At 39.1% G+C, this 24,589-nt stretch overlaps 1 protein-coding gene across 5 annotated transcripts in view; it reads right to left on the reverse strand.

The window, feature by feature from the left end:
* Positions 1-24,589, reverse strand: part of CD96 (CD96 molecule) — a 94,972-nt gene that overhangs the window by 25,105 nt on the left and 45,278 nt on the right. For all 5 annotated transcript variants that reach the window (XM_081542631.1, XM_081542598.1, XM_081542609.1 and 2 more), the window contains exon 8: positions 16,203-16,295. In XM_081542631.1, coding sequence (XP_081398757.1) covers positions 16,203-16,295 — 93 coding nt within the window. The remainder of the gene's footprint in view (positions 1-16,202; positions 16,296-24,589) is intronic.

Here is a 24,589-nt window from a genome sequence, read left to right on the forward strand (position 1 = left end):
GTTGTGATGTGAGATAAGTGGAGGATAAAGGATAAAATGGCAATGATCACAACAAAAAGGAATATTGATTTGGTCATTGCTTTCTTCTTCAAGGAATTAAAAAATACAAGTAAAGGTGTTGATTTATTTTAAGATTAATTTTGCTTACTGGATTCTTCCTATGATCACAGCATCTTTCTTGGCCTGGAATGTGTAAGCCTTAGCTTTAGACTTGCTCTTTATGCATTTTCGCATTTCATACTCATAATCAGTTCAGTTCAGTCACTCAGTCATGTCCGACTCTTTGCGACCCCATGAATCGCAGCACGCCTGGCCTCCCTGTCCATCACCAACTCCCAGAGTTTACCCAAACCCATGTCCATCGAGTCGGTGATGCCATCCAACCATCTCATCCTCTGTCGTCCCCTTCTCCTCCTGCCCTCAATCTTTCCCAGCATCAGGGTCTTTTCCAATGAGTCAGCTCTTCGCATCAGGTGGCCAAAGTATTGGAGTTTCAGCTTCAACATCAGTCCTTCCAATGAACACCCAGGACTGATCTGCTTTAGGATGGACTGGTTGGATCTCCTTGCAGTCCAAGGGACTCTCAAGAGTTTTCTCCAACACACACTCATAATAACTATGTGATAATATGACTTTGTTTTTTAATATAAGGAAACAGTATTAGAGAAGTGAAATAACTTTCCCTGGGTTACAGAGCTAGTAGGTGGCAGAGATAAGAATTGAATCCAAGCCTGACACCAAAGATCACATTCATTCCTTTCTGGTGGCCTTATAGTGCAGAGATTCTTGTTACAGCTCATGTTATCAGAACCAGGGCTTAGTCATGGATGTGTTTGTGTTTGGTCATGGTCCATAACACACAACCACCCATAACGGAACTGTTTATAGCCTCTGCTTCTCTCCTCTCTCCCGTCATCACTTCTTAGTTTCCTGTCATGAGACTACTTGGTTTTCAGGTCCTGACCAGGTCCTTTTTCCTTTAGAGAGCCTTCTTCTTCCCTTTCTAAAACCCTTCCTTTGTTAATCACTTTCTCCTTCACACTTTAGCAAATACCCTTAACTTCCCCTCCCCCCAGTCTTTATTGAGTTACCAATACTTTCTGATGACCATGTATTATCATTGTTCCAGGTGATGGAGATTTATCAGAGACAAATCAGACCCAAAAATCCAGTCCTCATGGGATTTACTTTCTTGTGGGAAAAAGCCAGACAAGTAAATTATACAAGATGTGAAAAGACACTCAGGAGAAAAATAAATCAGGGAAAGAAGACAGGAAGTGAGATAGAGGGTACTGCAGTTTGAAATGAGTTGGTCATGGAAAGCCACATTGAGAAAGTGACATTTGAACAAAGATTGGGAGAAAATGATGTGTAAGCCATGTAGATTTTCAGGGGAAGAATTTCTAGGCAGAGGAAACAGGTGAAAAGGCCCTGATGTGGGAGTGACCAGAGCATGTTGGAGGGACAACAAGGAGGCCGAACTTGGTGAAGTACAGTGAGCGAGGGGGAAAGCAGAGTAGTGAGAATATAATAAACATGTGACCTTTCAGGTCAACTTTATACATATCTGCCTTTTCTCACTCCCCGCTTCCCTCCTTCACTTATGAGAACATGATCTTGGTGATGATCTTCATTGACATCCAAATCTATCTCACACATAATACTAGATTTTTTTTAAATTAAAACACACACACTTTAGACAAAGACAGACTGGTTAATTAATCAACCACTCTATTTCCTACCTTGGGTTCCTATCATGTTCCCAAAGGGATTTATTGTTGTTGTTGTTTAGTTGCTAAGTTGTGTCTGAATCTTTTGCAACCCCATGGACAGTGTAGCCTGCCAGGCTACACTGTCCATGGGATTTTCCAGGCAAGAAGACTGAAGTGGGTTGCCATTTCCTTCTCCAGGGGATCTTCCAGACCCAGGGATCTAAACTGCGTCTCCTGCTTGGCAGGTGGATTCTTTGTCACTGAGCCACCTGGCAAGCCCTCAAAGAGATTTAAGGGAACTAAGAATAAAATGTAACATTTTGATGCTGTGAAACAGGTACTTTAATTGTTTTCCATGCCAAGTTTCCTCTGCTGCTTTTAGTAACCTCCTGAGAAAGGCACTACCCATGCTAACACTCTTCCTTTTCCTGTTTATCTCTCTTTCCCCATTTTCTTCAAGCATCCTCACCATGGCCATGCTTTTCAGAATTCAGTTTATTACTTGTCAATCCATCACACTGTGGCCAAGAACTACAGCTTTCTGTGGACCATCTCAGTAGTAAATCATAACCTCATCATGCTTGCTTCATTTTCATTGAATTTATTGTACTTACTCATTCTTTAATTTTTAAATAAAATTGTATATACTTAATGTGTACACAGGGTGATTTGATATACATATACACAGTGACATGACTTCTACACTCAGCCCATTAATATGTCATCTCTTTTCACAGTTATTTTTGTGTATACGTGATGAGAATGCATGAAATCTACTCTCAGTAAATTTCCAATATTCATTATAGTATAATTAGCTATAGTCATCATGCTATACATTAGATCTCTAGACTTATTATACCCTCTTAACTCCAATTTTGTACCCTTTGACCAGTAACGCCCCATCTGCACTATCTCCTCACCCCTGGTAATTACCATTCTACTCTGCTTCCACATATCTGACTCTTTTTTAGATTTCACATGTTAGTGAGATCATGTAGTCCTTTTGCTTTTTGTGTCTGGCTTATGTCACTTAGCATAATGTACACCATGTTCATCCATGTTGCACATCAGGATCTCCTTTTTTTAAGGTCAAATTACATATATATATACATACACACACACACATATGTAGTTTTTAATCAATGGGAACTTAGACTGTTTTCATATCTTGGCTATTGTGAATAATGCAGTGAATATGGGAGCACAAATATCTCTTAAAGGTGGCTTATTTCATTTCCTCTCTGTATATACTAAAAGGAGAGATTTCTGGATCAAATTGTAGTTCTACTTTTAAATTTTTGAGGAACTTCAGAAACCATTTTCCATGTTTTTTATACTATTTTCAGTTAAAATTTGTGTTTTATATTCCCATTAACAGTGTACAAGGGTTCTCTTTTCTCCATATCCTTGCCAACATAAGGATACCTTTAATTTTTTGGATAACAGGTGAGAGGTGATATTTCATTGGGGTTTTGGTTTTAATTTCTCTAATGATTAGCAATGTTGAGCAGCTTTTCATATATTTTTTTGGCCATCTGTATATCTTCTTTAGAAAAATGTCCATTCAGGTCTTTTGTTTATTTTTTACCAGGTTGTTTCTTGTTTTGCTATTGAATTGAAGAAATTCCTAATATATTGGATATTAACCCCTTATCAGATATATGATTTACAAATATTTTCTCCCAACCCATAGATTGCTTTTGCGTGTTGTTGTTTCCTTTGCTGTGCAAGAGGTTTTTAGTTTGTTTTTTTCTCTAAGTTTGGTGTAGGACACTTGTTTATTTTTGCTTTTGCTGCCTGAACTTTTGGTGTCATATCAAAGAAGTCATAGATGAGGCCAACTGATGTCAAGGAGCTTTTCTTATATGTTTTCTTCTAAGATTTTTATAGTTTCAGGTCTTATATTTAAATTTTAACCTAAATTAAAATTTATATTTAAATTTCAATCTATTTTGAGATGATTTTGGTGTATGGTATAAGAAAAGGGTCCAATTTAATTCTTTTGCATGTGGATATCCAGTTTCCTAGGGACCATTTATTGATGAGACTATACTTTTTCAGTGTGTATTCTTGGTGCTTTTGTTGAAAATTAGTTTGGGTATATTTCTGGGCTGGCTCTCTATTCTGTTCCACTGGCCTACATGTCTTTTATGCATATACCATACTGTTTTGATTACTGCATCTTTGTAGTATATTGAGAAATCAGGATGTGCTTTCTCAATCACTTGAGAACTCTTGTTCTCAGCAATGAAACACAGTTCTGTGTTTCCAATTCTGTTTTTCTTTCTCAAGACTGCTTTGGCTATTTGGTATCTTTTATGAATATGAATTTTAGGGTCTTCTTTTCTATTTCTGTGAAAAATACCATTGGAATTTTGATAGAGACTGAATAAATTTTTTAGTCTGTATATTGCTTTGAGTAGTGTGGACAATTTAACAATATTAACTATTCCAATCCATGAACATTAGATGTCTTTTCATGTGCTTGCATGTTTCATCAATGTTTTATAATTATCAGTGTACAGATATTTTACTTTCTTGCTCAAATTTATTCCTAAGCATTTTACTCTCTTTTGATGCTATTGTGAATAGGGCTGTTTCCTTGATTTCTTTTTGTTGTTGTTGTTGGTGTCATTGAATTTCTTTTAATTTTAATGTATAATGCAGAGCAGAATTTTCAAATGGAGTTCTTTATACCCCTGTTTGAGGAGAGGTCCCAAAGGCTAATAATGATATTATATGGCAAGTCATCTTCACTTCTAAAGTAGAGTTCTGGACCACCTATAAAGGACATGTGAGGTTAGAGCAGAATGGGCTCTGTTGGCCCCATCATGTGCCTCAAGGCCATGTAAGCACATGGAAGCTGTCTTGGTGAGCCTTTCTTTGGAGAGGGTTGTCAGGGAGCTGTGAATCAAGTCCCTTTTCGTGGAGGAAGGAAAGAAGAATATGCTTCCTTACCTTAGCCGAGTGAAGTGTGGGTTCAAGAGACCACTCCGGGTTCTTGACCTGTGTGTGTTGGAGTGTGGGAAAAGAAGACCGGTGCCAGGCTAAAGAGGCTGCGTTAGGAGTCCATGCTTGGGTGACTGTGCTAAATGGGCATGGAGAAGAGAGATACAGCCATACTGGGGAAGAGGAGCATTTCCCCCAAACAGAAGCTGAGGTACATGTTTTCCCAAACAAAACAGGTTGCTACAAAAAGAAATCTCACCCAAGAAAAATACTGAGAGGAACAAAAATGTTCCCATGTAGAAACTCACTGGTTGTGGGGAGGAGGGCAGGCAGTGCTGGGTGCAGTAAGCAGGAGACTGAAGGATCAGCATGGCCCACTCGAGGGGACGGCAGCCACAGGCCAGTCATGGGTTAACGAGAAATCTGATACAGTGTTTCCATGAAATCAAGATAGCAATTTTTATTTTCCTCATCCTTACAGCACCTAAATTACATTACAGTAAGGCTGACAAGGAAGATCTTTCCTTATCTACCCCTCCTCATTTTCCTGCATTTTGTGATCTCAAAAAAGAAATTCAAGCCACAAAGTAAGAGTGGAGAAGAGGATGGAGCCAGGAAATTTCAAACATAACTCCTACGTCTCTCTGCTCCCTACCCGCACACAGAAAAGATACAATATCACAGTCCAGGATTCCACAGTTGAAGTAGACCCAAGCTTGGTGGAGAGGAGGGACAGAAGTTCTGAATTAACTTTTTCAAATTTTGACATTACACTGGCCTGCTTTTTAAATTATGGACACAAATCTGTTCTTGTGACTGAAAGGGACAAGATAATCATTACACAAAATCACCAAAAAAGCCAAGGAAAAAAATTACCTAAAATTTCTTTCAGAAGCTAGGCAGAAACTCTACAGTGCTCATTCAAACAGGGAATGATAGGAAAAAAGAAAATTATTCTTTTTTCCTAAGCTACTCAGTTTAGCTTATTTATTCAACTAAAAACAAAGGTAAAATCTATTTGTAAGTTTAGGCTGTTACTGCCATAGTGATCTGGTTCATCAAGCTCAATTGTCCATGACTTTGCCTAATTTTATGTAGAGTTAAACCTAAAAATCTAACTAATTTCCTCAATTAGTTATATTTTTAGGTTTAACTCTACATAAGAAGAGGTGGCAAGAATACACAGAGAACTGTACAAAAAAGATCTTCACGACCCAGATAATCACGATGGTGTGATCACTCACCTAGAGCCAGACATCCTGGAATGTGAAGTCAAGTGGGCCTTAGAAAGCATCACTACGAACAAAGCTAGTGGAGGTGATGGAATTCCAGTTGAGCTATTTCAAATCCTCAAAGGTGATGCTATGAAAGTGCTGCACTCGATATGCCAGCAAATTTGGAAAACACAGCAGTGGCCACAGGACTGGAAAAGGTCAGTCTTCGTTCCAATCCCAAAGAAAGGCAATGCCAAAGAATGCTCAAACTACTGCACAATTGCACTCATCTCACATGCTAGTAAAGGAATGCTCAAAATTCTCCAAGCCAGGCTTCAGCAATACCTGAACCGTGAACTTCCAGATGTTCAAGCTGGTTTTAGAAAAGGCAGAGGAACCAGAGATCAAATTGCCAATATCCGCTGGATCATCGAAAAAGCAAGAGAGTTCCAGAAAAACATCTATTTCTGCTTTATTGAGTATGCCAAAGCCTTTGACTGTGTGGATCACAATAAACTGTGGTAAATTCTGAAAGAGATGGGAATACCAGACCATCTGACCTGTCTCTTGAGAAACCTGTATGCAGGTCAGGAAGCAACAGTTAGAACTGGACATGGAACAACAGACTGGTTCCAAATAGGAAAAGGAGTCCGTCAAGGCTGTATATTGTCACCCTGCTTATTTAACTTATATGCAGAGTACATCATGAGAAACGCTGGACTGGAAGAAACACAAGCTGGAATCAAGATTGCTGGGAGAAATATCGATAACCTCAGATATGCGGATGACACCACCCTTATGGCAGAGAGTGAAGAAGAACTAAAGAACCTCTTGATGAAGGTGAAGGAGGAGAGTGAAAAAGTTGACTTAAAGCTCAGCGTTCAGAAAACTAAGATCATGGCATCTGGTCCCATTCCTCCATGGGAAATAGATGGGGAAACAGTGGAAACAGTGTCAGACTTTATTTTTTTGGGCTCCAGAATCACTGCTGATGGTGACTGCAGCCATGAAATTAAAAGATGCTTACTCCTTGGAAGGAAGGTTATGGCCAACCTGGATAGCATGTTTAAAAGCAGAGACATTACTTTGCCAACAAAAGTCCGTCTAGTCAAGGCTATGGTTTTTCCAGTGGTCATGTATGGATGTGAGAGTAGGACAGTGAAGAAAGCTGAGCGCCGCAGAATTGATGCTTTTGAACTGGGGTGTTGGAGAAGACTCTTGAGAGTCCCTTGGACTGCAAGGAGATCCAATCAATCCATCCTAAAAGAGATCAATCCTGGGTGTTCATTGGAAGGTCTGATGTTGAAGCTGAAACTCCCATACTTTGGCCACCTCATGCGAAGGGTTGACTCATTGGAAAAGACCCTAATGCTGGGTAGGATTGGGGGCAGGAGGAGAAGGGGACGACAGAGGATGAGATGGTTGGATGGCATCACCGACTCGATGGACATGGGTTTGGGTAGACTCCGGGAGTTGGTGATGGACAGAGAGGCCTGGCATGCTGCAATTCACGGGGTTGCAGAGAGTCGGAAATGACTGAGCGACTGAACTGAACTGAACTGAATTTCCTCAAATAGTAATATTTTCACTTGACCATCTACTCTATTGACATAGCATTTATTGACATAGTTACCCAGTCTCCTTGACAAATGTGTGATTTTATATTCCATCAATTCACCTGCAGCATAAAAATAGAGTTTTTAAACCCACAATGGCATTAGCTGGACAATTGCACTTAAAAGAATATAGGTCAGCAAACACATCTAAACATATCTGAGTCAGCCTCATCAACCCATGATATCAGGATAAGGTGGATATTGAGCCCCAGGTCAACACAAAAAGATGTGTGGTGTGAAATCTTAACTTTTACATACAACTCTTTTCCATGGAAGGCAGAGAGTTAAGGGGAACATGTGCTCACTGAAGGACTAAAGGCAGTGTGTATTGCTGGATTACTGGTCCAGAAAGAATTTTCAAGACTCCTATAGGGAAAGATGACAGTAGGCACGACAGAGCTCATCATACATCACGTGGTGCATTCACAGACACTCAATAATTAGTAAATGAACTGAAGAATTTCCAATAGCTTTTCCCCAGAGGTAACTCACCCCAAGGGGAAAAACTGAATAAACAAATACCCAAGGTAAATCAGTCATCAAGGTGGCTACCCTTGACTTATAGGCAACAGCTAGGGAAAGAATTGAGAAATTATTTAACAAACTGTAATGTGTGTCCCAGGTGAATGGTGGTGACAAAGGGGCAATGTCTAGAACTTCCTAGAATTCAATGGAGAGCACTGAAGTTTTATTTGGATTCTGTACATATCTCTGGGCAATAAGAATTATAGTATAATGATGTCAAGAGGAAAATGGAAAACGAATGGAAGAGGAGATTTTTCTCCAATTTATTTCCAACTGAGGAAATGTTAGCCCCACTTCTGGAGGCTGCATTTCTCAGAAAGCACTGGTCTAGAGAAGGGAAAGATTAGTATATGCATAGCTGTCATGTTGACCTTTGCATAGCAACAATACCAACACCATACTAGATGGGATTTATTCAATGTCCAGTGACATTTATTGAGCACCCATCATGTACTCTCAGAGGCAGTAAGACTCAGGCTTTCAAGCTAACTGCCTAGGTTCCATCTTGGCTGTTTCACTTTCTGCACAATTTTGGGTAAGTTAATTAACCTCTTTGTGCTTTGGTAAAATGGGGATAATGATAGTACCTATACCATTGTTTTTTGGGGAGGAGTGGATCAGACAGTAAAGAATCTGTCTGCAATGGAGGAGACCTGGGTTTGATCCCTGGAGGAGAACATAGCAACCCACTCCAGTATCCTTGCCTGGGAAATCCCATGGACAGTGGAGCCTGGCGGGCTATAGTTCATGGCGTCACAAAAAGTCAGACATGACTCAGCGACTAAACAACAACAACAACAAATGAGATAATACATTAACTAGTTTAGAATAGTGCCAGGTACATCAGAGGCACTCAAATATTAACAAACATTATTAAAATTATTGCTTAGTAGTGCAATACAATCATAGCAGTTGGTAAAAATTTGGGGAAAATTAGTAGAAAAAAGCCTCGAAGACCTGTGTACAATAGTTTTACTAAAAATGTTTAATTTATTCTCCCACATTTAGGCAGACAACCCTGCTGAGACATCTGTCACACACATTACTTTCCATTTCTACATACGTCCATTTTAGTTTAGATCATTATCACTTTCAATCTACATCATTTGGTCTTCTGTTTTACTTACATTTTTCATATACTCAAAAAGCCATAGTGGCTGTTTGTTGATGATCAGATCACAGCCCAGATGCATATCCCTTTAACCTAAGCTGCCCTGGAGGAGGAAAGTGGAAACCCACCCCAGTATTCTTGCCTGGAGAATTCCATGGACAGAAGAGGATGGTGGGCTAGATCCATGGGATCACAAAAGAGTTGGACACGACTTAGCAACTAAACAACCTAAGTTCATTCCCAGCTGGTTCCACCTCACCTGAGCAACTTGCAGCCCACTCCCCAACAAGAGCTGTCAGCACTCATCTTGCTTGTCTTCCCATGTCCTACGTGCATTTTATGTCTTTGCTCAGACTATTGTCTGAAGATCTGTCTCTCATCTTTCCTCCACGTGCATCTATATTTCTTTCCATATCCCCTGGGCAACTTTCCTGATTCTACTCTTCCTGCTCCCAGAACTCATTTCTTTTTCTTAATTTTCGGTGCTTGGATACATACGATAAAACTCTCAGACAGCAAAAAAGGTGTCCTGACCCTTGAAGCCAGGTATCTCATGGCCACAGAAGGTGTCAGAAGTTTCTATCACAAACAAATCACAAAGGCTTCCCACTGCCTTGCAGGGCTTCTCCGGGATCCTCCTCTCTTAACTTTAGAATCCAATATCCAGACCACAACTGATCTGATCTGCTTCCCCTGTATTTGTGTTAGACTAATCTTATCTAATTCCAATTTGACCCCCATCCATTTCTAACATACTTTCTCATAAATTAGTAGTTTCATTGCATCCCCTGGGTAATGCTTCCTTCAGTCTGTACCCTTCATGTCTGACTCTCCACTCAACAAAGATCAGGTGTGCTCACCTGCAGAGCTGGCCAATGGTTAGAAACAGACTGGATTTGGTATTTCCTGCAAAACTTCTAAGAATAGAAAGATCCAGACTGTAAGACTTAGTTAAATTTTTAGAGAGGGCTTAATATCAAAAATGAGTGCAATTAGATCAAGAGTTGTACACAAACGTAAAAATAGGGGGCAGAGGCAAAAGGTCTATGACCTAGTGGTCAATGAAATGGGAGGCTAAGCAAGTGGTCTGGCTAGACTGTGAGTTCTGTGGAGCTGGGGGCTGCCTGTCTCATCCATTATATCCCAGTTCAGTTCAGTTCAGTCTTTCAGTCATGTCTGACCCTTTGTGACCCCATGGACTGCAGCATGCTAAGCTTCCCTGTCCATCACCAACTCCCGGAGCTAACTCAAACTCATGTCCATCGAGTCAGTGATGCCATCCAACCATCTCATCCTCGGTCGTCTCCTTCTCCTCCTGCCCTCAATTTTTCCCAGCATCGGGGTCTTTTCAAATGAGTCAGTTCTTTGCATCAGGTAGCCAAAATATTGGAGTTTCAGCATCAGTCCTTCCAATGAACACCCAGGACTGATTTCCTTCAGGATGGACTGGTTGTATCTCCTTGCTGTCCAAGGGACTCTCAAGAGCCTTCTCCAACACCACAGTTCAAAAGCATCAATTCTTCGGCGCTTAGCTTTCTTTATAGTCCAACTCTCACATCCATACATGACTAATGGAAAAACCATAGCTTTGATTAGATGGACCTTTGTTGGCAAAGTAATGCCTCTGCTTTTTAATATGCTGTTTAGGTTGGTCATTCTTTTCTTCCAAGGAGCAAACGGCTTTTAATTTCATGGCTGTAGTCACCATCTGCAGTGATTTTGGAGCCCCCCAAAATAAAGTCTGTCGTTGTTTACTCTGATCCACATCTATATGCCGTGAAGTGATGGGACCAGATGCCATGATCTTAGTTTTCTGAATGTTGAGTTTTAAGCCAACTTTTTCACCCTCTTCTTTCACTTTCATCAAGAGGCTCTTTAGTTCTTTGCTTTCTGCCATAATGTGGTGTCATCCGCATATCTGAAGTTATTGATATTTCTCCTGGCAATCTTGATTCCAGCTTCTGCTTCATCCAGCCCAGCATTTCTCATGACATACTCTGCATATAAGTTTAATAAGCAGGGTGACAATATACAGCCTAGACATACACCTTTCCTGATTTGGAACCAGTCTGTTGTTCCATGTCCAGTTCTAACTGTTGCTTTTTGACCTGCATACAGATTTCTCAGGAGTCAGATAAGCTGGTCTGGTATTCCCATCTCTTTAAGAATTTTCCACAGTTTGTTGTGATCCACATAGTTAAAGGCTTTGCCATAGTCAATAAGCAGAAGTAGATATTTTTCTGGAACTCTCTAGCTTTTTCAATGATCCAACAGATGTTGGCAATTTGATCTCTGGTTCCTCTGCCTTTTCTAAATTCAGCTTGAACATCTGTATCTCAGCACCTCAAAAATTCCTGGCACATTGTCTGCACTCAGTGTTTTCTTATTGAATGAAGGAAGGTCTTAGGTGATTTTCAGTGTCAGGGGTGCCATTTCTGAGATCTGCTCTCTGAGGCTATGTATGCGTGTGCTAAGTTTCTTCAGCCATGTCTGACTCTTTGCGACCCTATGGACGATAGCCCACCTGGCTCCTCTATCCATGGGATTCTCCAGGCGTGAAGACTGGAGTAGGTTGCCATTTCCTCCTCCTCCTTCCTTCTTCCTAACCCAGGGGTCAAAATCACATCTCTTATGTCTCCTACATTGGCAGGCAGTTTCTTTACCATTAGCAGCTCAGATGGTAAAGAATCTGCCTGCAATGTAGCAGCTCTGAGTTCAGTCCCTGGGTTGAGAAGATCCCCTAGAGAAGAGAATGGCAGTCCAGTCCAGTATTCTTGTCTGGAAGACCTGGATTTACACCAGTACTGTCTCATCCTAAATTTGTCTGGGGTCTTCTATGGTTCCACACAGGCGTGTGCCTATTTTGCCACTCAGCTTTTCAGCCTCTTGTCTTTTCCTAGGGCAGTACTGAGAAAGCAGCTGGGACTCAGAAAACATGTTAATTCAGGTTGAATTGAGCTGGGCTTTCCTGAGTAACTCTTGCCCTTGGCTATGAAGTTCCATTGTTTTCATTACTATCTACATTTGTTTAAAGAATATCATTTCATTAGGGAGAAAAGGAATATGAATTGGATGTTTGCAGCAAGATCTGTAGCTTAATAATTATGACTGATTATACATTTCACTAGATCTTAGAATTTGGAATGAAACCATAGCCTTTTGAAGTTGGTTTTCATGACATGTTCCATCCCGTTTCCTTTCTTAAAAGAACACAAAGGTGAACCTTACCAGCTTCTGAGGCAGCCAGTCATCATGTGATTTCATAATTACCCTCTGGATAGCCAAAATGAAATTTAGATTTTTCAGTTATAATTCAGTGTTTAGTCTAAGCAAGTGAGTTTCATTTAGATATAAGCAGACATGGTAAATCATGTTTTTTTTTGACATATAAAAATCACTTATGTTTGAAAATATATCAAACATAACCTTGTTACTATCTTGACAGAGGTCTAGATTTTGTAAAGTGAGAAATAGCTACTCTTATTATATTTGAGCTACTTGAGTCTGGAAGTAACACAGGGTTTCTCAATCTTGGCATTATTGACATTTTGGACCCTATTAATTCTTTGTCCTGTGTTGCAGCATCCTTGGCCTCTACATAAGAGATGATAGGAGCTCCATTCCTTCCTTCATTGTGGCAGGCAGAACTGTCCGCAGATACCGCATGTGTCCCTTGAGCGGGGGCACAGAGAACAAAATCACCCTGGTGAGAACCACTGATCTGAAAGAGTCCTGAGGTCCGTCATGGTGGGACCTTATTTTTAAGGAGGTTTTTTGATTTTCCAGGAATTTCCCAACTACATCACCTTGGTACAATTGTAGATGAGGGAGCATTTTTTCTGCTTTAAACAAATATGTTTCTTTGACTGTGCTCTTTCAACTTCTCTAATACTAGAGCTATATTAGATTGTAGACTCCTTAAGGATAACAAATGTCCTTTTCTTTTCCTTGAATTTTTTCACAGAAATAAGAATGATATTTGAACAGTTTAGTAGTGTATGTCAACTAACCACATAGAAAACTGAGCTAGAAGAAATTCACTTATGCTTTCAATTGGCAGACTGTATATACCATGATATATCATCATGATTCTTTTTCTTTTGAAAAACAGAAAAAGTCACTGTTGAATTTCTAGTACTTAGAAGAGTGTCTGGTACATAGTAAGTGCTCAATGAACATTTGGTGAATGAATTATGTCAATTCCTTTCTAAAAATGTTTCATGAGGTCCCTCCCATTTCTTAAGGTATAGTTTATGGGGTTGCTAAGAATCGGACATGACTGAGCGGCTTCACTTTCACGCGTTAGAGAAGGACATGGCAACCCACTCCAGTGTTCTTGCCTGGAGAATCCCAGGGCCGGGGGAGCCTGGTGGGCTGCCATCTATGGGATTGCACAGAGTCAGACATGACTGAAGTGGCTTAGCAGCAGCAGCAACAATAACTAGAATCCTTAGATTGGTCTTAAGGCTCTCTTTATTCTGCATTTTCCAATCTTCATCCTTGCTTCTCTGCTACACAATCCCACTCTAACCAGAACTTATCTACCAATATTTTCTCAGATCCCCATGAATACCTTCACCAGTGAACAACTGCTCACTTTGTTCTTTTCATTTGTTGTTGTTGTTCAGGTGCAAATTCATGTCTGACTCTTTGTGACCCCAATTTTTTTGTTTAAAACATTTTTCCAAGCTCTTAATTTGTCAAATAAATATAATACATACTTAAGGTCAGCTTATTTTGTCTCTTTTTGTAACATTTCCTGAATTCATGAACTCATAGACACCCTTCCATCCTCAAAGATAAAGACAACCCACTCCAGTATTCTTGCCTGAAAAATTCCATGGACAGAGGAGCCTGGCTGGCTACAGTCCAAAGAGTTTCAAAGAGTTGGATACAACTGAGTGACCAAACACAACAACGATGACACGACCTCTCCTTCAGTGTTGTGATTCTATAAAACACGGCACTTTTCACCTCACTATTTGGATTTACTATTTTCATATGTGCATGTCATCTTTCTCCAAGCACACAGAAATCTGTCTGAAGGCAGAAACAAATTATCATCACAGACTCTATTACATGATATCTACATAGTGAAGGAACATTATTCTCATTTATTCTTTTTCATTCACTTATTTAACTAATATTTTTGCATGCCAATTCTGTGCTAGGCATGTGTGAGGAAGCAAAACAAATATGACATGAAGTTTTTAGACCAATTGGAAAAAGCATGGCATCTAATGTATTGAGAACTAGATTTATATTCAGAAGACTTTGGTGTGAATACTAACTTTGCCACTTATTAGTCATGTGGTCACTTATGCTCTCACTATCTCAGTGTCCCCATCTGGAAAATGGGAATGGGAGTGGGAATGCTTACTCCATCTACCTCTCATTCTGAGTGTGTGCATGCTCAGTCACTTCAGTCATGTCTGACTCTTTGAAACCCCATGGACTGTAACCTGCCAGGCTCCTCTGCCTATGGGATCCTCTCATTATAAAAAAGATCAAACCACATTGAATTTTAGGTGAAACATTTTCTAAGTGATAAATGTGGTTGCTTCACTTTGTATGCAAATTCTTTGACACTTTTTCCTTCAAGAGGTGGAGCTCAATTCTCTTCCTCTTGAGTATAAACTAGACATAGTGACTTGCTTATAACAGATAGAATATAGCAATAATAATGGTGTACAGTTTTGTAGACTGGGTCATAATGAGGCAGGAGGGTTTTATCTTGGTAACTCTGTTTCTTAAATTACTTGGTCTAGGGGACTACAGCTGCCGTAGAGAGAGGCAGCCCTGCAGAGAGGTCCACGTAGTGAGTAGCTGAGATCTCCTGTCAATGTGTCCGAGTTTGGAAGCAGAGCCCTCAGCTTCAGTCAAGCCTTCAGATGATGGGAGCCCAACAGCCTGACTCCACCCTCATGAAAGAACCTGAGCCATACATTCAGCTAAGCTGCTCCTGTCTCGAGTAAAACCACATGAGATGATATATATGTTATACTTAGTTTATTTTTGCTTGGGTAATTTGTTATACAGCGATGGATAACTAATACACAGAGTACTAGAAAGATTTAAGGTATTATTGTTGAATATGCTAATGTTTGTTGAATGAAGAATATCATAATTTACTATGGTTTATTGCTGAATCATGAGTTAGAAGTGGAAGAAAAAGAAGCATAAAAGAGAGAAAATTATAAAGTCTTAAGAACTAGGAAAAAATAGATGGATGCAAAACTTCTATTGGGTGATTTGCAGGCATTTCTCACCCTGCCACATGCTTCATTCTCTGAGAGCCATCAACCTGTGACAGTGACTGCAGGCTATCTGTCAAAGGCTACAGGCTAAAGGAATTGTTCATTTCTAGTGACTGCTTTGTTTTATTGTATTTTCAGTTCTCCTTTTGAGCTAAAATTGATAGCTTTAATTAAAGAGGAAATAAAAAGAATACTTCTGCTCTATGTAGAACATACTTTTCTGTGCTAGAGAAAGTCACCTTGGTTCTTTATTAAACATAAAGGCCACAGACATGGAAATTTATGATTTGTTTGCATCAATGCCAACTTCTGAAAGTCACTGCTATCCCTTTGCCATAGTAACACTGACCCAGCCTGAACTCCATTATTAATAATGCCATTGGAAGGCTGAATTCAAGTCCTCACCCCAGTCAACTTTGTCAAAATTAATTTGAACCAGAACAAATTTAAATTTAAAACTATCTACCTACCTATGGCCCACAGGATCCCTATTTACAACAAGTTCTTAAACACCCCACTGAGAGCACAGTTGTACAGGAGCACTGTCAACTTATTAACCTCTTTAATAATAAATACAGAATTTAAATTTCTCATTGAATATTTATTGATCCTGGTTTTGCCAGGTCTTAAAGTGAAGGACTTTGGAAGTTGTGCTAATTCTTTTAATTCATGAAAATAGTACTCAATATATTTATTTAAAATCTCCATAGATAAGAATGGGGCATGAACCATACAAATTTTCTGAATTTTTTTCTTTATCAATCTACTTAAAGGATTAATAGTTCATGGGAAGTAAAACAGTATGAAAACATTCTTACCTGTAGGAGATACGCTGTTGGCTGGAGAAGGTTGCCTGCCAAGGGTAGATTCTGAGGCATTGAGTGGAGAATCTGTTGGAGGGTTCACTGAGCCTGGAAGGATGAAACAGACATTGCTGATGAACAAAATACTGTGACAGGAAGATAAAATATTAACTTAGTTCCCTCTAAACCTTTATTTATTCATCTAACAAATTATTATTGATTAAAAGTCATCATTATTGCTTGCTATGGGCAAGGCAGTGGACTAAAATGGTGAAAGGTAAAGACCTAGGACTGTCTTTAAACAGCATACAGCCTAGAATATAGGCAGGTAGCCAGGCACCGTGCTGAGTGCTGTGACAACAGAAGTGCAGGATGCCAGGAGAATGCAAGGAGGGGCACCAACCAACATTGAGAGGTCAGGGAAAGCTTCCTGGAGAACACCACATTTAACCAAGACGTGGTAAAACAATTATAGCAGCAATATTTTGAGGTATTTGGCAAGTAAGCATACAGTTTACAAATCCATAGACACAAAAGTATTTTTTATCATTAAGAGTAGAAACAACGATACAGCTCTCCAAAAGGGCATGACATCAATGGACATAAGATTGATGGTATTATTGTGCTCTTACTAAAATTTGTATTTTTTTTCCATACAATTTTTATTTGGCTACAATTTCTCTCTCTCTCTGTCTCGTGTGTGTGGGGGAGGTGGTTTCTGGGATGAAAGAGAGGCTGATATATGTTGTTTCACTTATCATTATACATTCATGTCAGTTCCTTAAAGTTCATTGTTGTACTGTAAAATAATTCTACCAGCAGTTTAAAACAATTTACAAATGTCAGAAGGACCTATTGACTTTAGGAATATGTGGATTAATATAATTATTTAATTATATTTAAATTAATTTTATTTAAATAAAGTTATTTTTATTTAAGGCTAGGGATTTTATGATTTTTCTATATATAATGGCATTGAATATAGTATTACAAATCTGATGATCTGAATCAATTATTTGGACATTTAATTAGAAATGTTATCCTTGTTTCTATTCTTTACTTTAAGGAATCAGTATATATAATTTGTGTTACTTGATAGCACACAGCACATTGGAAGGAATTTGTTTTCGTAATCTAAAAGCATCTGTGCTTTATTTTCACTGGTAATTTGTTATTGCTGTTGACTATAGGTTGTGCTCACAATTGGCTGTGACTTGCTATCGTAAATGACCACTAGCTATTAAGTATTCTGAAGGGTAGTTATACAAAGAATATGTGAATATATCAGTAGAGTGACTATCCTCTAACCCTCATGCTATCAGGAGCAAGTCTGAACTCCTCAGTATGACACACAAATCTGATTCTGATTTAATCCCACATTAAATTTCCATCTTCATTTCCTGATGTTGCCCATCATCTTTTGAAAGTGTTAGTCGCTCAGTCATATCTGACTCTTTGCAACTGCATGCACTATAGCCCGTCAGGCTCCTCTGTTCATAGAATTCTCCAGGCAAGAATATTGAAGTAGGTAGTCATTCTCTTCTCCAGGGGATTTTCCCAACCCAGGGATTGAACTTGGGTCTCCTGCATTGCAGGCAAATTCTTTACTGACTGAACCACCAGGGAATCTTTATCTTTTACATCTCTTTAAAATCATACCCTCAATCCAACCCAATTTACCAAACATAATATGTTCTCCATGACTTCTTCATCTTTGTGCTTGCTGTTTCCTAAGACTTTCCCATTCCAAACTTTCTACTACGTACCTCTCAAACTTGAAGAATCCTAGGGTTCTTTGTGATGTGCTCATAGTACTTAATGTTTACCCTAGAAAAGGCCTCGTTACTTCATCGCTATGTCTCTCAAGAGAAGTAATTGTTTTGTTTCTCACTGTATTCCTGGTTCCTGGCAAATGCAAGTGGATGAATATATATATATTGGGGGCTCTCAGGCCCCTCCCAATCCCTCAACTTACTGAATCAGAATCTGCTTTTTAAGATCATTAGGTGATCTGTATGTATAGTAAAGTCCTTTCTTGATATTTTCAACATTCCTGGGATCAATCACAGGTATGAGGGAAACCATGAAACCAGAAGAATTTAACTGGCATATGTGGTGTTGGAGAAGACTCTTGAGAGTCCCTTGGACTGCAAGGAGATCCAATCAATCCATCCTAAAAGAGATCAATCCTGGGTGTTCATTGGAAGGTCTGATGTTGAAGCTGAAACTCCAATACTTTGGCCACCTCATGCGAAGGGTTGACTCATTGGAAAAGACCCTAATGCTGGGTAGGATTGGGGGCGGGAGGAGAAGGGGACGACAGAGGATGAGATGGTTGGATGGCATCACCGACTCGATGAACATGGGTTTGGGTAGACTCCGGGAGTTGGTGATGGACAGAGAGGCCTGGCGTGCTGCAATTCATGGGGTCACAAAGAGTCGGACATGACTGAGCAACTGAACTGAACTGTCACATTCATATTCACTAGTCCTCTCATCCCACTATTGAGCTATCCCTTTTGAATGTTCTTTCCACATCCTCAAACACATATGGACACTCTCTCTTACACACAGTGAACTACTCATCAGTCCTTAACTCTCTTGTATCCCAAAGGTCTGGACTTCAGCTGTTACAGTTGGAAATCAATTTAATCAACAAATCTCTGTTGAGGCTAATGATAGCCAGAATATTACCCACCCTGGGCAGGTATCTGCACTCAATGTTTGAATTGAAACAATATAAGATAGTCCCTCTACTGCCCCCAAACAAAATAACTCCTTGCATATGCCAAAATGTTGATTCTGCAGCACGACAATATTAGACATTCTCATAGACTAGGTTGACATGTTAGAATATTTTTAGAAAGAGCTTTCTTTTTTTTTTTTTAAACTACTGTTGAATCATGACAATTCTTTAGGCCCTGGTACTCAAATAGCTGCCTGACAAGTCACCTTCACCTTGATCCCTTCCCCTTCTTGAGTTTTCTAGAGTAAGAATCACTGAGCAGTTGAATGTCCTGGAAGATAGGAGTAGGTCAGGAAGGAAGCACCTCAGAGGTCTGTTACCTTTTAGCCTTCCAACATTATTACTGTTTTCTGGGAACAAAAGAGAGCAAAAACGCCTCCCCTTCTCTCTCTAATCTCCTTTCTGTTCTATAATAGTCTCAGAATTTCTCTATTTTAGCACTGATTTATCTCTTGCATTTTCATCTCAATATCTGTCTACAATAATAGTCTGACTCTTCCACAAGGCAATGACCCTTGCGCAAGGCGTCAGAACTTGGCTCCAGAGTTTGTGAAGCATCCAGCAGTACTACTGTAGGCAGAAAGCATGTTTGCAAGTAAATGTTTAAGAACTTATAACAAATGCGAAAATATGATAATGCAATGACAGTGCTTTGTGGAGGCTCAACTGTACCTTCTAAATCATTCATGAAGATAGATGTCAGAATATGAGCAGAATACAAGCTATAATTTTGGGAAACTGAACTGTTTAAGATGTATTGTCTTTAATATTTGATTGTAAAGGATGAAAACACATATGACAACTTAAAATTAACCATCTACTCAGAGCCTAAAATTATACTAGAGCAGGGCTATCCTGTAAAATTGAAATTATGGTGTGCTTTGAGTACCAGAATCAGTGCTCTTCCTTATTACCTTAAAAATATTCACCATTTTCTGATATTAAAGTCAAATACAGTTCAAGAGAATGAGAAGGCAAGCTTGGAAGAAAATAGTCGCAAAAGACACATCTGATAAAGTACCATTATCAAAATATTCAAAGAATTCTTAAATTTCAACAATAAGAAAACAGAACCTGATTTAAAAATGGGCCAGAGATAAACATCTCACCACAGAAAATATACATTTGGCAAATAAGCATATGAAAACGTGCTCCACATCATATATCATCAGAAAATGCAAACTGAAACAACAATGAAATATTGATACACAAATCAATCAATGTAATACACCACATAAACAAATTGAAAAATAAAAACCATATGATTATTTCAATAGATGCAGAGAAAGCCTCTGACAAAATTTAACATCCACTTATGATAAAAACCCTCCAAAAAGAGGGAATAGAAGGAACATACCTTAACATAATAAAAGCTATATATGACAAACCCACAGCAAACATTATCCTAAATGGTGAAAAACTGAAAGCATTTCCCCTAAAGTCAGGAACAAGACAAGGGTGCCCAGTCTCACCACTACTATTCAACATAGTTTTGGAAGTTTTGGCCACAGCAATCAGAGTAGAAAAAGAAATAAAAGGAATCCAGATTGGAAAAGAAGAAGTAAAACTCTCACTGTTTGCAGATGATGTGATCCTCTACATATAAAACCTTAAAGACTCCACCAGAAAATTATTAGAGCTAATCAATGAATATAGTAAAGTTGCAGGATATAAACTCAACACACAGAAATCCCTTGCATTCCTATACACTAACAATGAGAAAACAGAAAGAGAAATTAAGGAAACAATCCCATTCACCATCGCAACAAAAAGAATAAAATACTTAGGAATATATCTACCTAAAGAAACAAAAGACCTATATATAGAAAACTATAAAACACTGGTGAAAGAAATCAAAGAGGACACAAATAGATGGAGAAATATACTGTGTTCATGGATCGGAAGAATCAACATAGTGAAAATGAGTATACTACCCAAAGCAATCTATAGATTCAATGCAATCCCTATCAAGTGACCAATAGTATTTTTCAGAGAACTAGAACAAATAATTTCACAATTTGTATGGAAACACAAAAAACTTCGAATAGCCAAAGCAATCTTGAGAAAGAAGAATGGAACTGGAGGAATCAACCTGCCTGACTTCAGGCTCTACTACAAAGCCACAGTCATCAAGACAGTATGGTACTGGCACAAGGACAGAAATATAGATCAATGGAACAAAATAGAAAGCCCAGAGACAAATCCACGCACTTATGGACACCTTATCTTTGACAAAGGAGAAAATACAATGGAGAAAAGACAATCTCTTTAAGAAGTGGTGCTGGGAAAACTGGTCAACCACTTGTAAAAGAATGAAACTAGAACAATTTCTAACACCATACACAAAAATAAACTCAAAATGGATTAAAGATCTAAACATAAGACCAGAAACTATAAAACTCCTAGGGGAAAACATAGGCAAACACTCTCGAACATAAACCACAGCAGGATCTTCTATGACCCACCTCCCAGAATATTGGAAATAAAAGCAAAAATAAACAAATTGAACCTAATTAAACTTAAAAGCTTTTGCACAACAAAGGAAACTATAAGCAAGGTGAAAAGACAGCCTTCAGAATGGGAGAATATAATAGCAAACAAAGCAACGGACAAACAATTAATCTCAAAAATATACAAGCAACTCCTGCAGCTGAATTCCAGAAAAATAAACGACCCAATCAAAAAGTGGGCCAAAGAACTAAACAGACATTTCTCCAAAGAAGACATACAGATGGCTAACAAACACATGAAAAGATGCTCAACATCACTCATTATTAGAGAAATGCAAATCAAAACCACAATGAGGTACCATTTCACGCCAGTCAGAATGGCTGCTATCAAAAGTCTACAAGCAATAAATGCTGGAGAGGGTGTGGAGAAAAGGGAACCCTCTTACACTGTTGGTGGGAATGCAACCTAGTACAGCCACTATGGAGAACAGTGTGGAGATTCCTCAAAAAACTGGGAATAGAACTGCCATACGACCCAGCAATCCCACTGCTGGGCATACACACCGAGGAAACCAGAATTGAAAGAGACACGTGTACCCAATGTTAATTGCAGCACTGTTTACAATAGCCAGGACATGGAAGCAACCTAGATGCCCATCAGCAGATGAATGGATAAGGAAGCTGTGGTACATATACACAATGGAATATTACTCAGCCATTAAAAAGAATGCATTTGAATCAGTTCTAATGAGGTGGATGAAACTGGAGCCTATTATACAGAGTGAAGTAAGCCAGAAAGAAAAATACCAATACAGTATACTAATGCATATATATGGAATTTAGTAAATCAGTAAAGATAACCCTGTATGCAAGACAGCAAAATAGACACAGATGTATAGAACAGTCTTTTGGACTCTATGGGAGAAGGCGAGGGTGGGATGATATGGGAGAATGGCAAGGAAGCATGTACATTATCATATGTGAGACAAATCGCCAGTCCAGATTCGATGCATGATACAGGGTGCTCGGGGCTGGTGCACCGGGATGACCCAGAGTGGTGGAATGGGGAGGGAGGTGGGAAGGGGGTTCTGGAAAGGGAACACATATACACCCATGGTGGATTCATGTCAATGTATGGCAAAACCAATACAATATTGTAAAGTAAAAAAATAGATAAATAAATAAATAAATAATACAATCTAGCCATTGTGCTCCCTAGTATTCACTCAAAGGAGTTGCAAACACATGACCCACGCAAACCTGCACATGAATGTTTATTGAAGCTTTACTTTTTAAAAAATTTTGTTGCAGTATAGTTGATTTACAATATTGTGTTAGTTTAAGGTGTATAGTAAAGTGAATGGCTTATATGAGAAAAGAATATAAAAGCTTTATTTTTAATTGCTCAAACTCAGAAGCAAACAAGATGTCCTTCAGTAGATGAATGGATATATAAACTGTGGTATACTCATTGAAAGGAATACTATTCAGTGCTTAAACAAAAACTATCAAGCCATAAAAAGACATGGAGGAATCCTAAATGCATATTATTTAGTGAAAGAAATCTATATTAGGACAGTGAAAACTTAGGGCTCTATGGCACTATAATGATGAGTACATCATTTGTCCAGAGCCATAGGGTGCACAACACCAACAGGAAGCCCTGGAGTAAACTAAGGCCTTTGAGCAATTGCTTTGAGTTGGTGTAGGTTCATCAGTGGTGACAAAGGCACCATTCTGGTGGGTGATGTGGATAATGAGGGAGAAGATGCACGTGTGGGGAAGGGGTGTATGAGAAATCTCTGTACCTTCCTCTTAATTTTGCTGTGAGGTTAAGACTGCTCTAAAAAATAGTCTTTAAGCAATAACAAAAAACCAAGGAACAGTCTTAAATCATAAAATATTTTTCAAATGTGATGCTTCCCTGGTGGCTCAGTGGTAAAGAATCTGCCTGCCAGTGCAGAAGACATGGGTTCAATCCCTGGATCAGGAAGATCCCATGGGGAAGGAAATGGCAACCCACTCCAGTATTCTTGCCTGGGAAATCCCATGGACAGAGGAGCCTGGTGGACTATATTGTCCATGGGGTCGCAAAGAGTCAGACACAACTGAGCGACTAAACAAGAACAACAAAATCTGTCTATGATGATTTAGGATTCTGCCAAAGCTACTGGGAAATCTATGTGAGAACCAGTTACCTTTACTCTCTTCCAAGACTGTAGCCCTAAACTCATACTCCTTTCCTTCTGGAAAGGAGGAGCACTTATTTCTAAGGGAATTAGGTCAAGTTGAGTATGTATATTTCATGACCATTCCTGGATAATTAATTCAAAGTTCACAGAATGAGGTGAATGGGCAGGGATGCAGAGACAATGCTACTGTCCCGGTGTCTGAATGGCACCTGTTGCTGCAGGGTGGGGATGGACTTACAGAGCCACATACCCCATCCAAGGTTCATAGGAACCAACCATTGGCATTGGTGTCAGGGTTGGGAAGGACCCAATATGCGGACCATAGCCTTGAAACAAAGGGAAATTTTTCCCTCATAAATTATCCTGGTTTTCATAAGTTATAGACTATAATATCTCTGAAAATAGGAAGGTGGTAAAAAGATGTCAGTGATTCTACAGAGTTGTAATAACGACTTGCAAAATTAAGTTTTATAGGTATTGCTTTGTTGTTACATAAGAATAGTTGACAGTTGTCACTACATACTTCAGTTTTTTATGGGCAATCTGTTGTCACTATATTTGTTGAGATATTTGCTCACATCTTTTATGTAGTAAATCTTTATTATTTGATCCGGTTCAGAGTAATGTATTCTGGTTAATCAAATATTGTAATAAGTAGAATGACTCCACATATCAACTTTGAAGTCATAAAAATCCTCTGTGTGAGATTCTGTGTTTCAAATCTAGGTATACTATAATCATGATATGGTATACATGGCTTTTCCAGGCTTCCTTGGTGCCAGGGTGGTAACGAATCTGCCTACCAATGCAGGAGACACAAGGGGCATGGGTTCGATCCCTGGGTTGGGAAGATCCTCTGGAGGAGGAAATGGCAACCTGCTCCAGTATTCTTCCCTGTAAAATTCCGTGGACAGAGGAGCCTGGTGGGCTACAGTCCACAGGGTAGCAAAGAGTCGGACACGACTAAGCAAACACACATACACAACATAGCTTATCCTTTCCTAAGTATTACAA

This window comes from Giraffa tippelskirchi, chromosome 2 (genome assembly GCF_054371585.1).
Source record: "Giraffa tippelskirchi isolate mGirTip1 chromosome 2, T2T-mGirTip1v1.2.pri, whole genome shotgun sequence".
Lineage (NCBI taxonomy): Eukaryota > Metazoa > Chordata > Mammalia > Artiodactyla > Giraffidae > Giraffa > Giraffa tippelskirchi.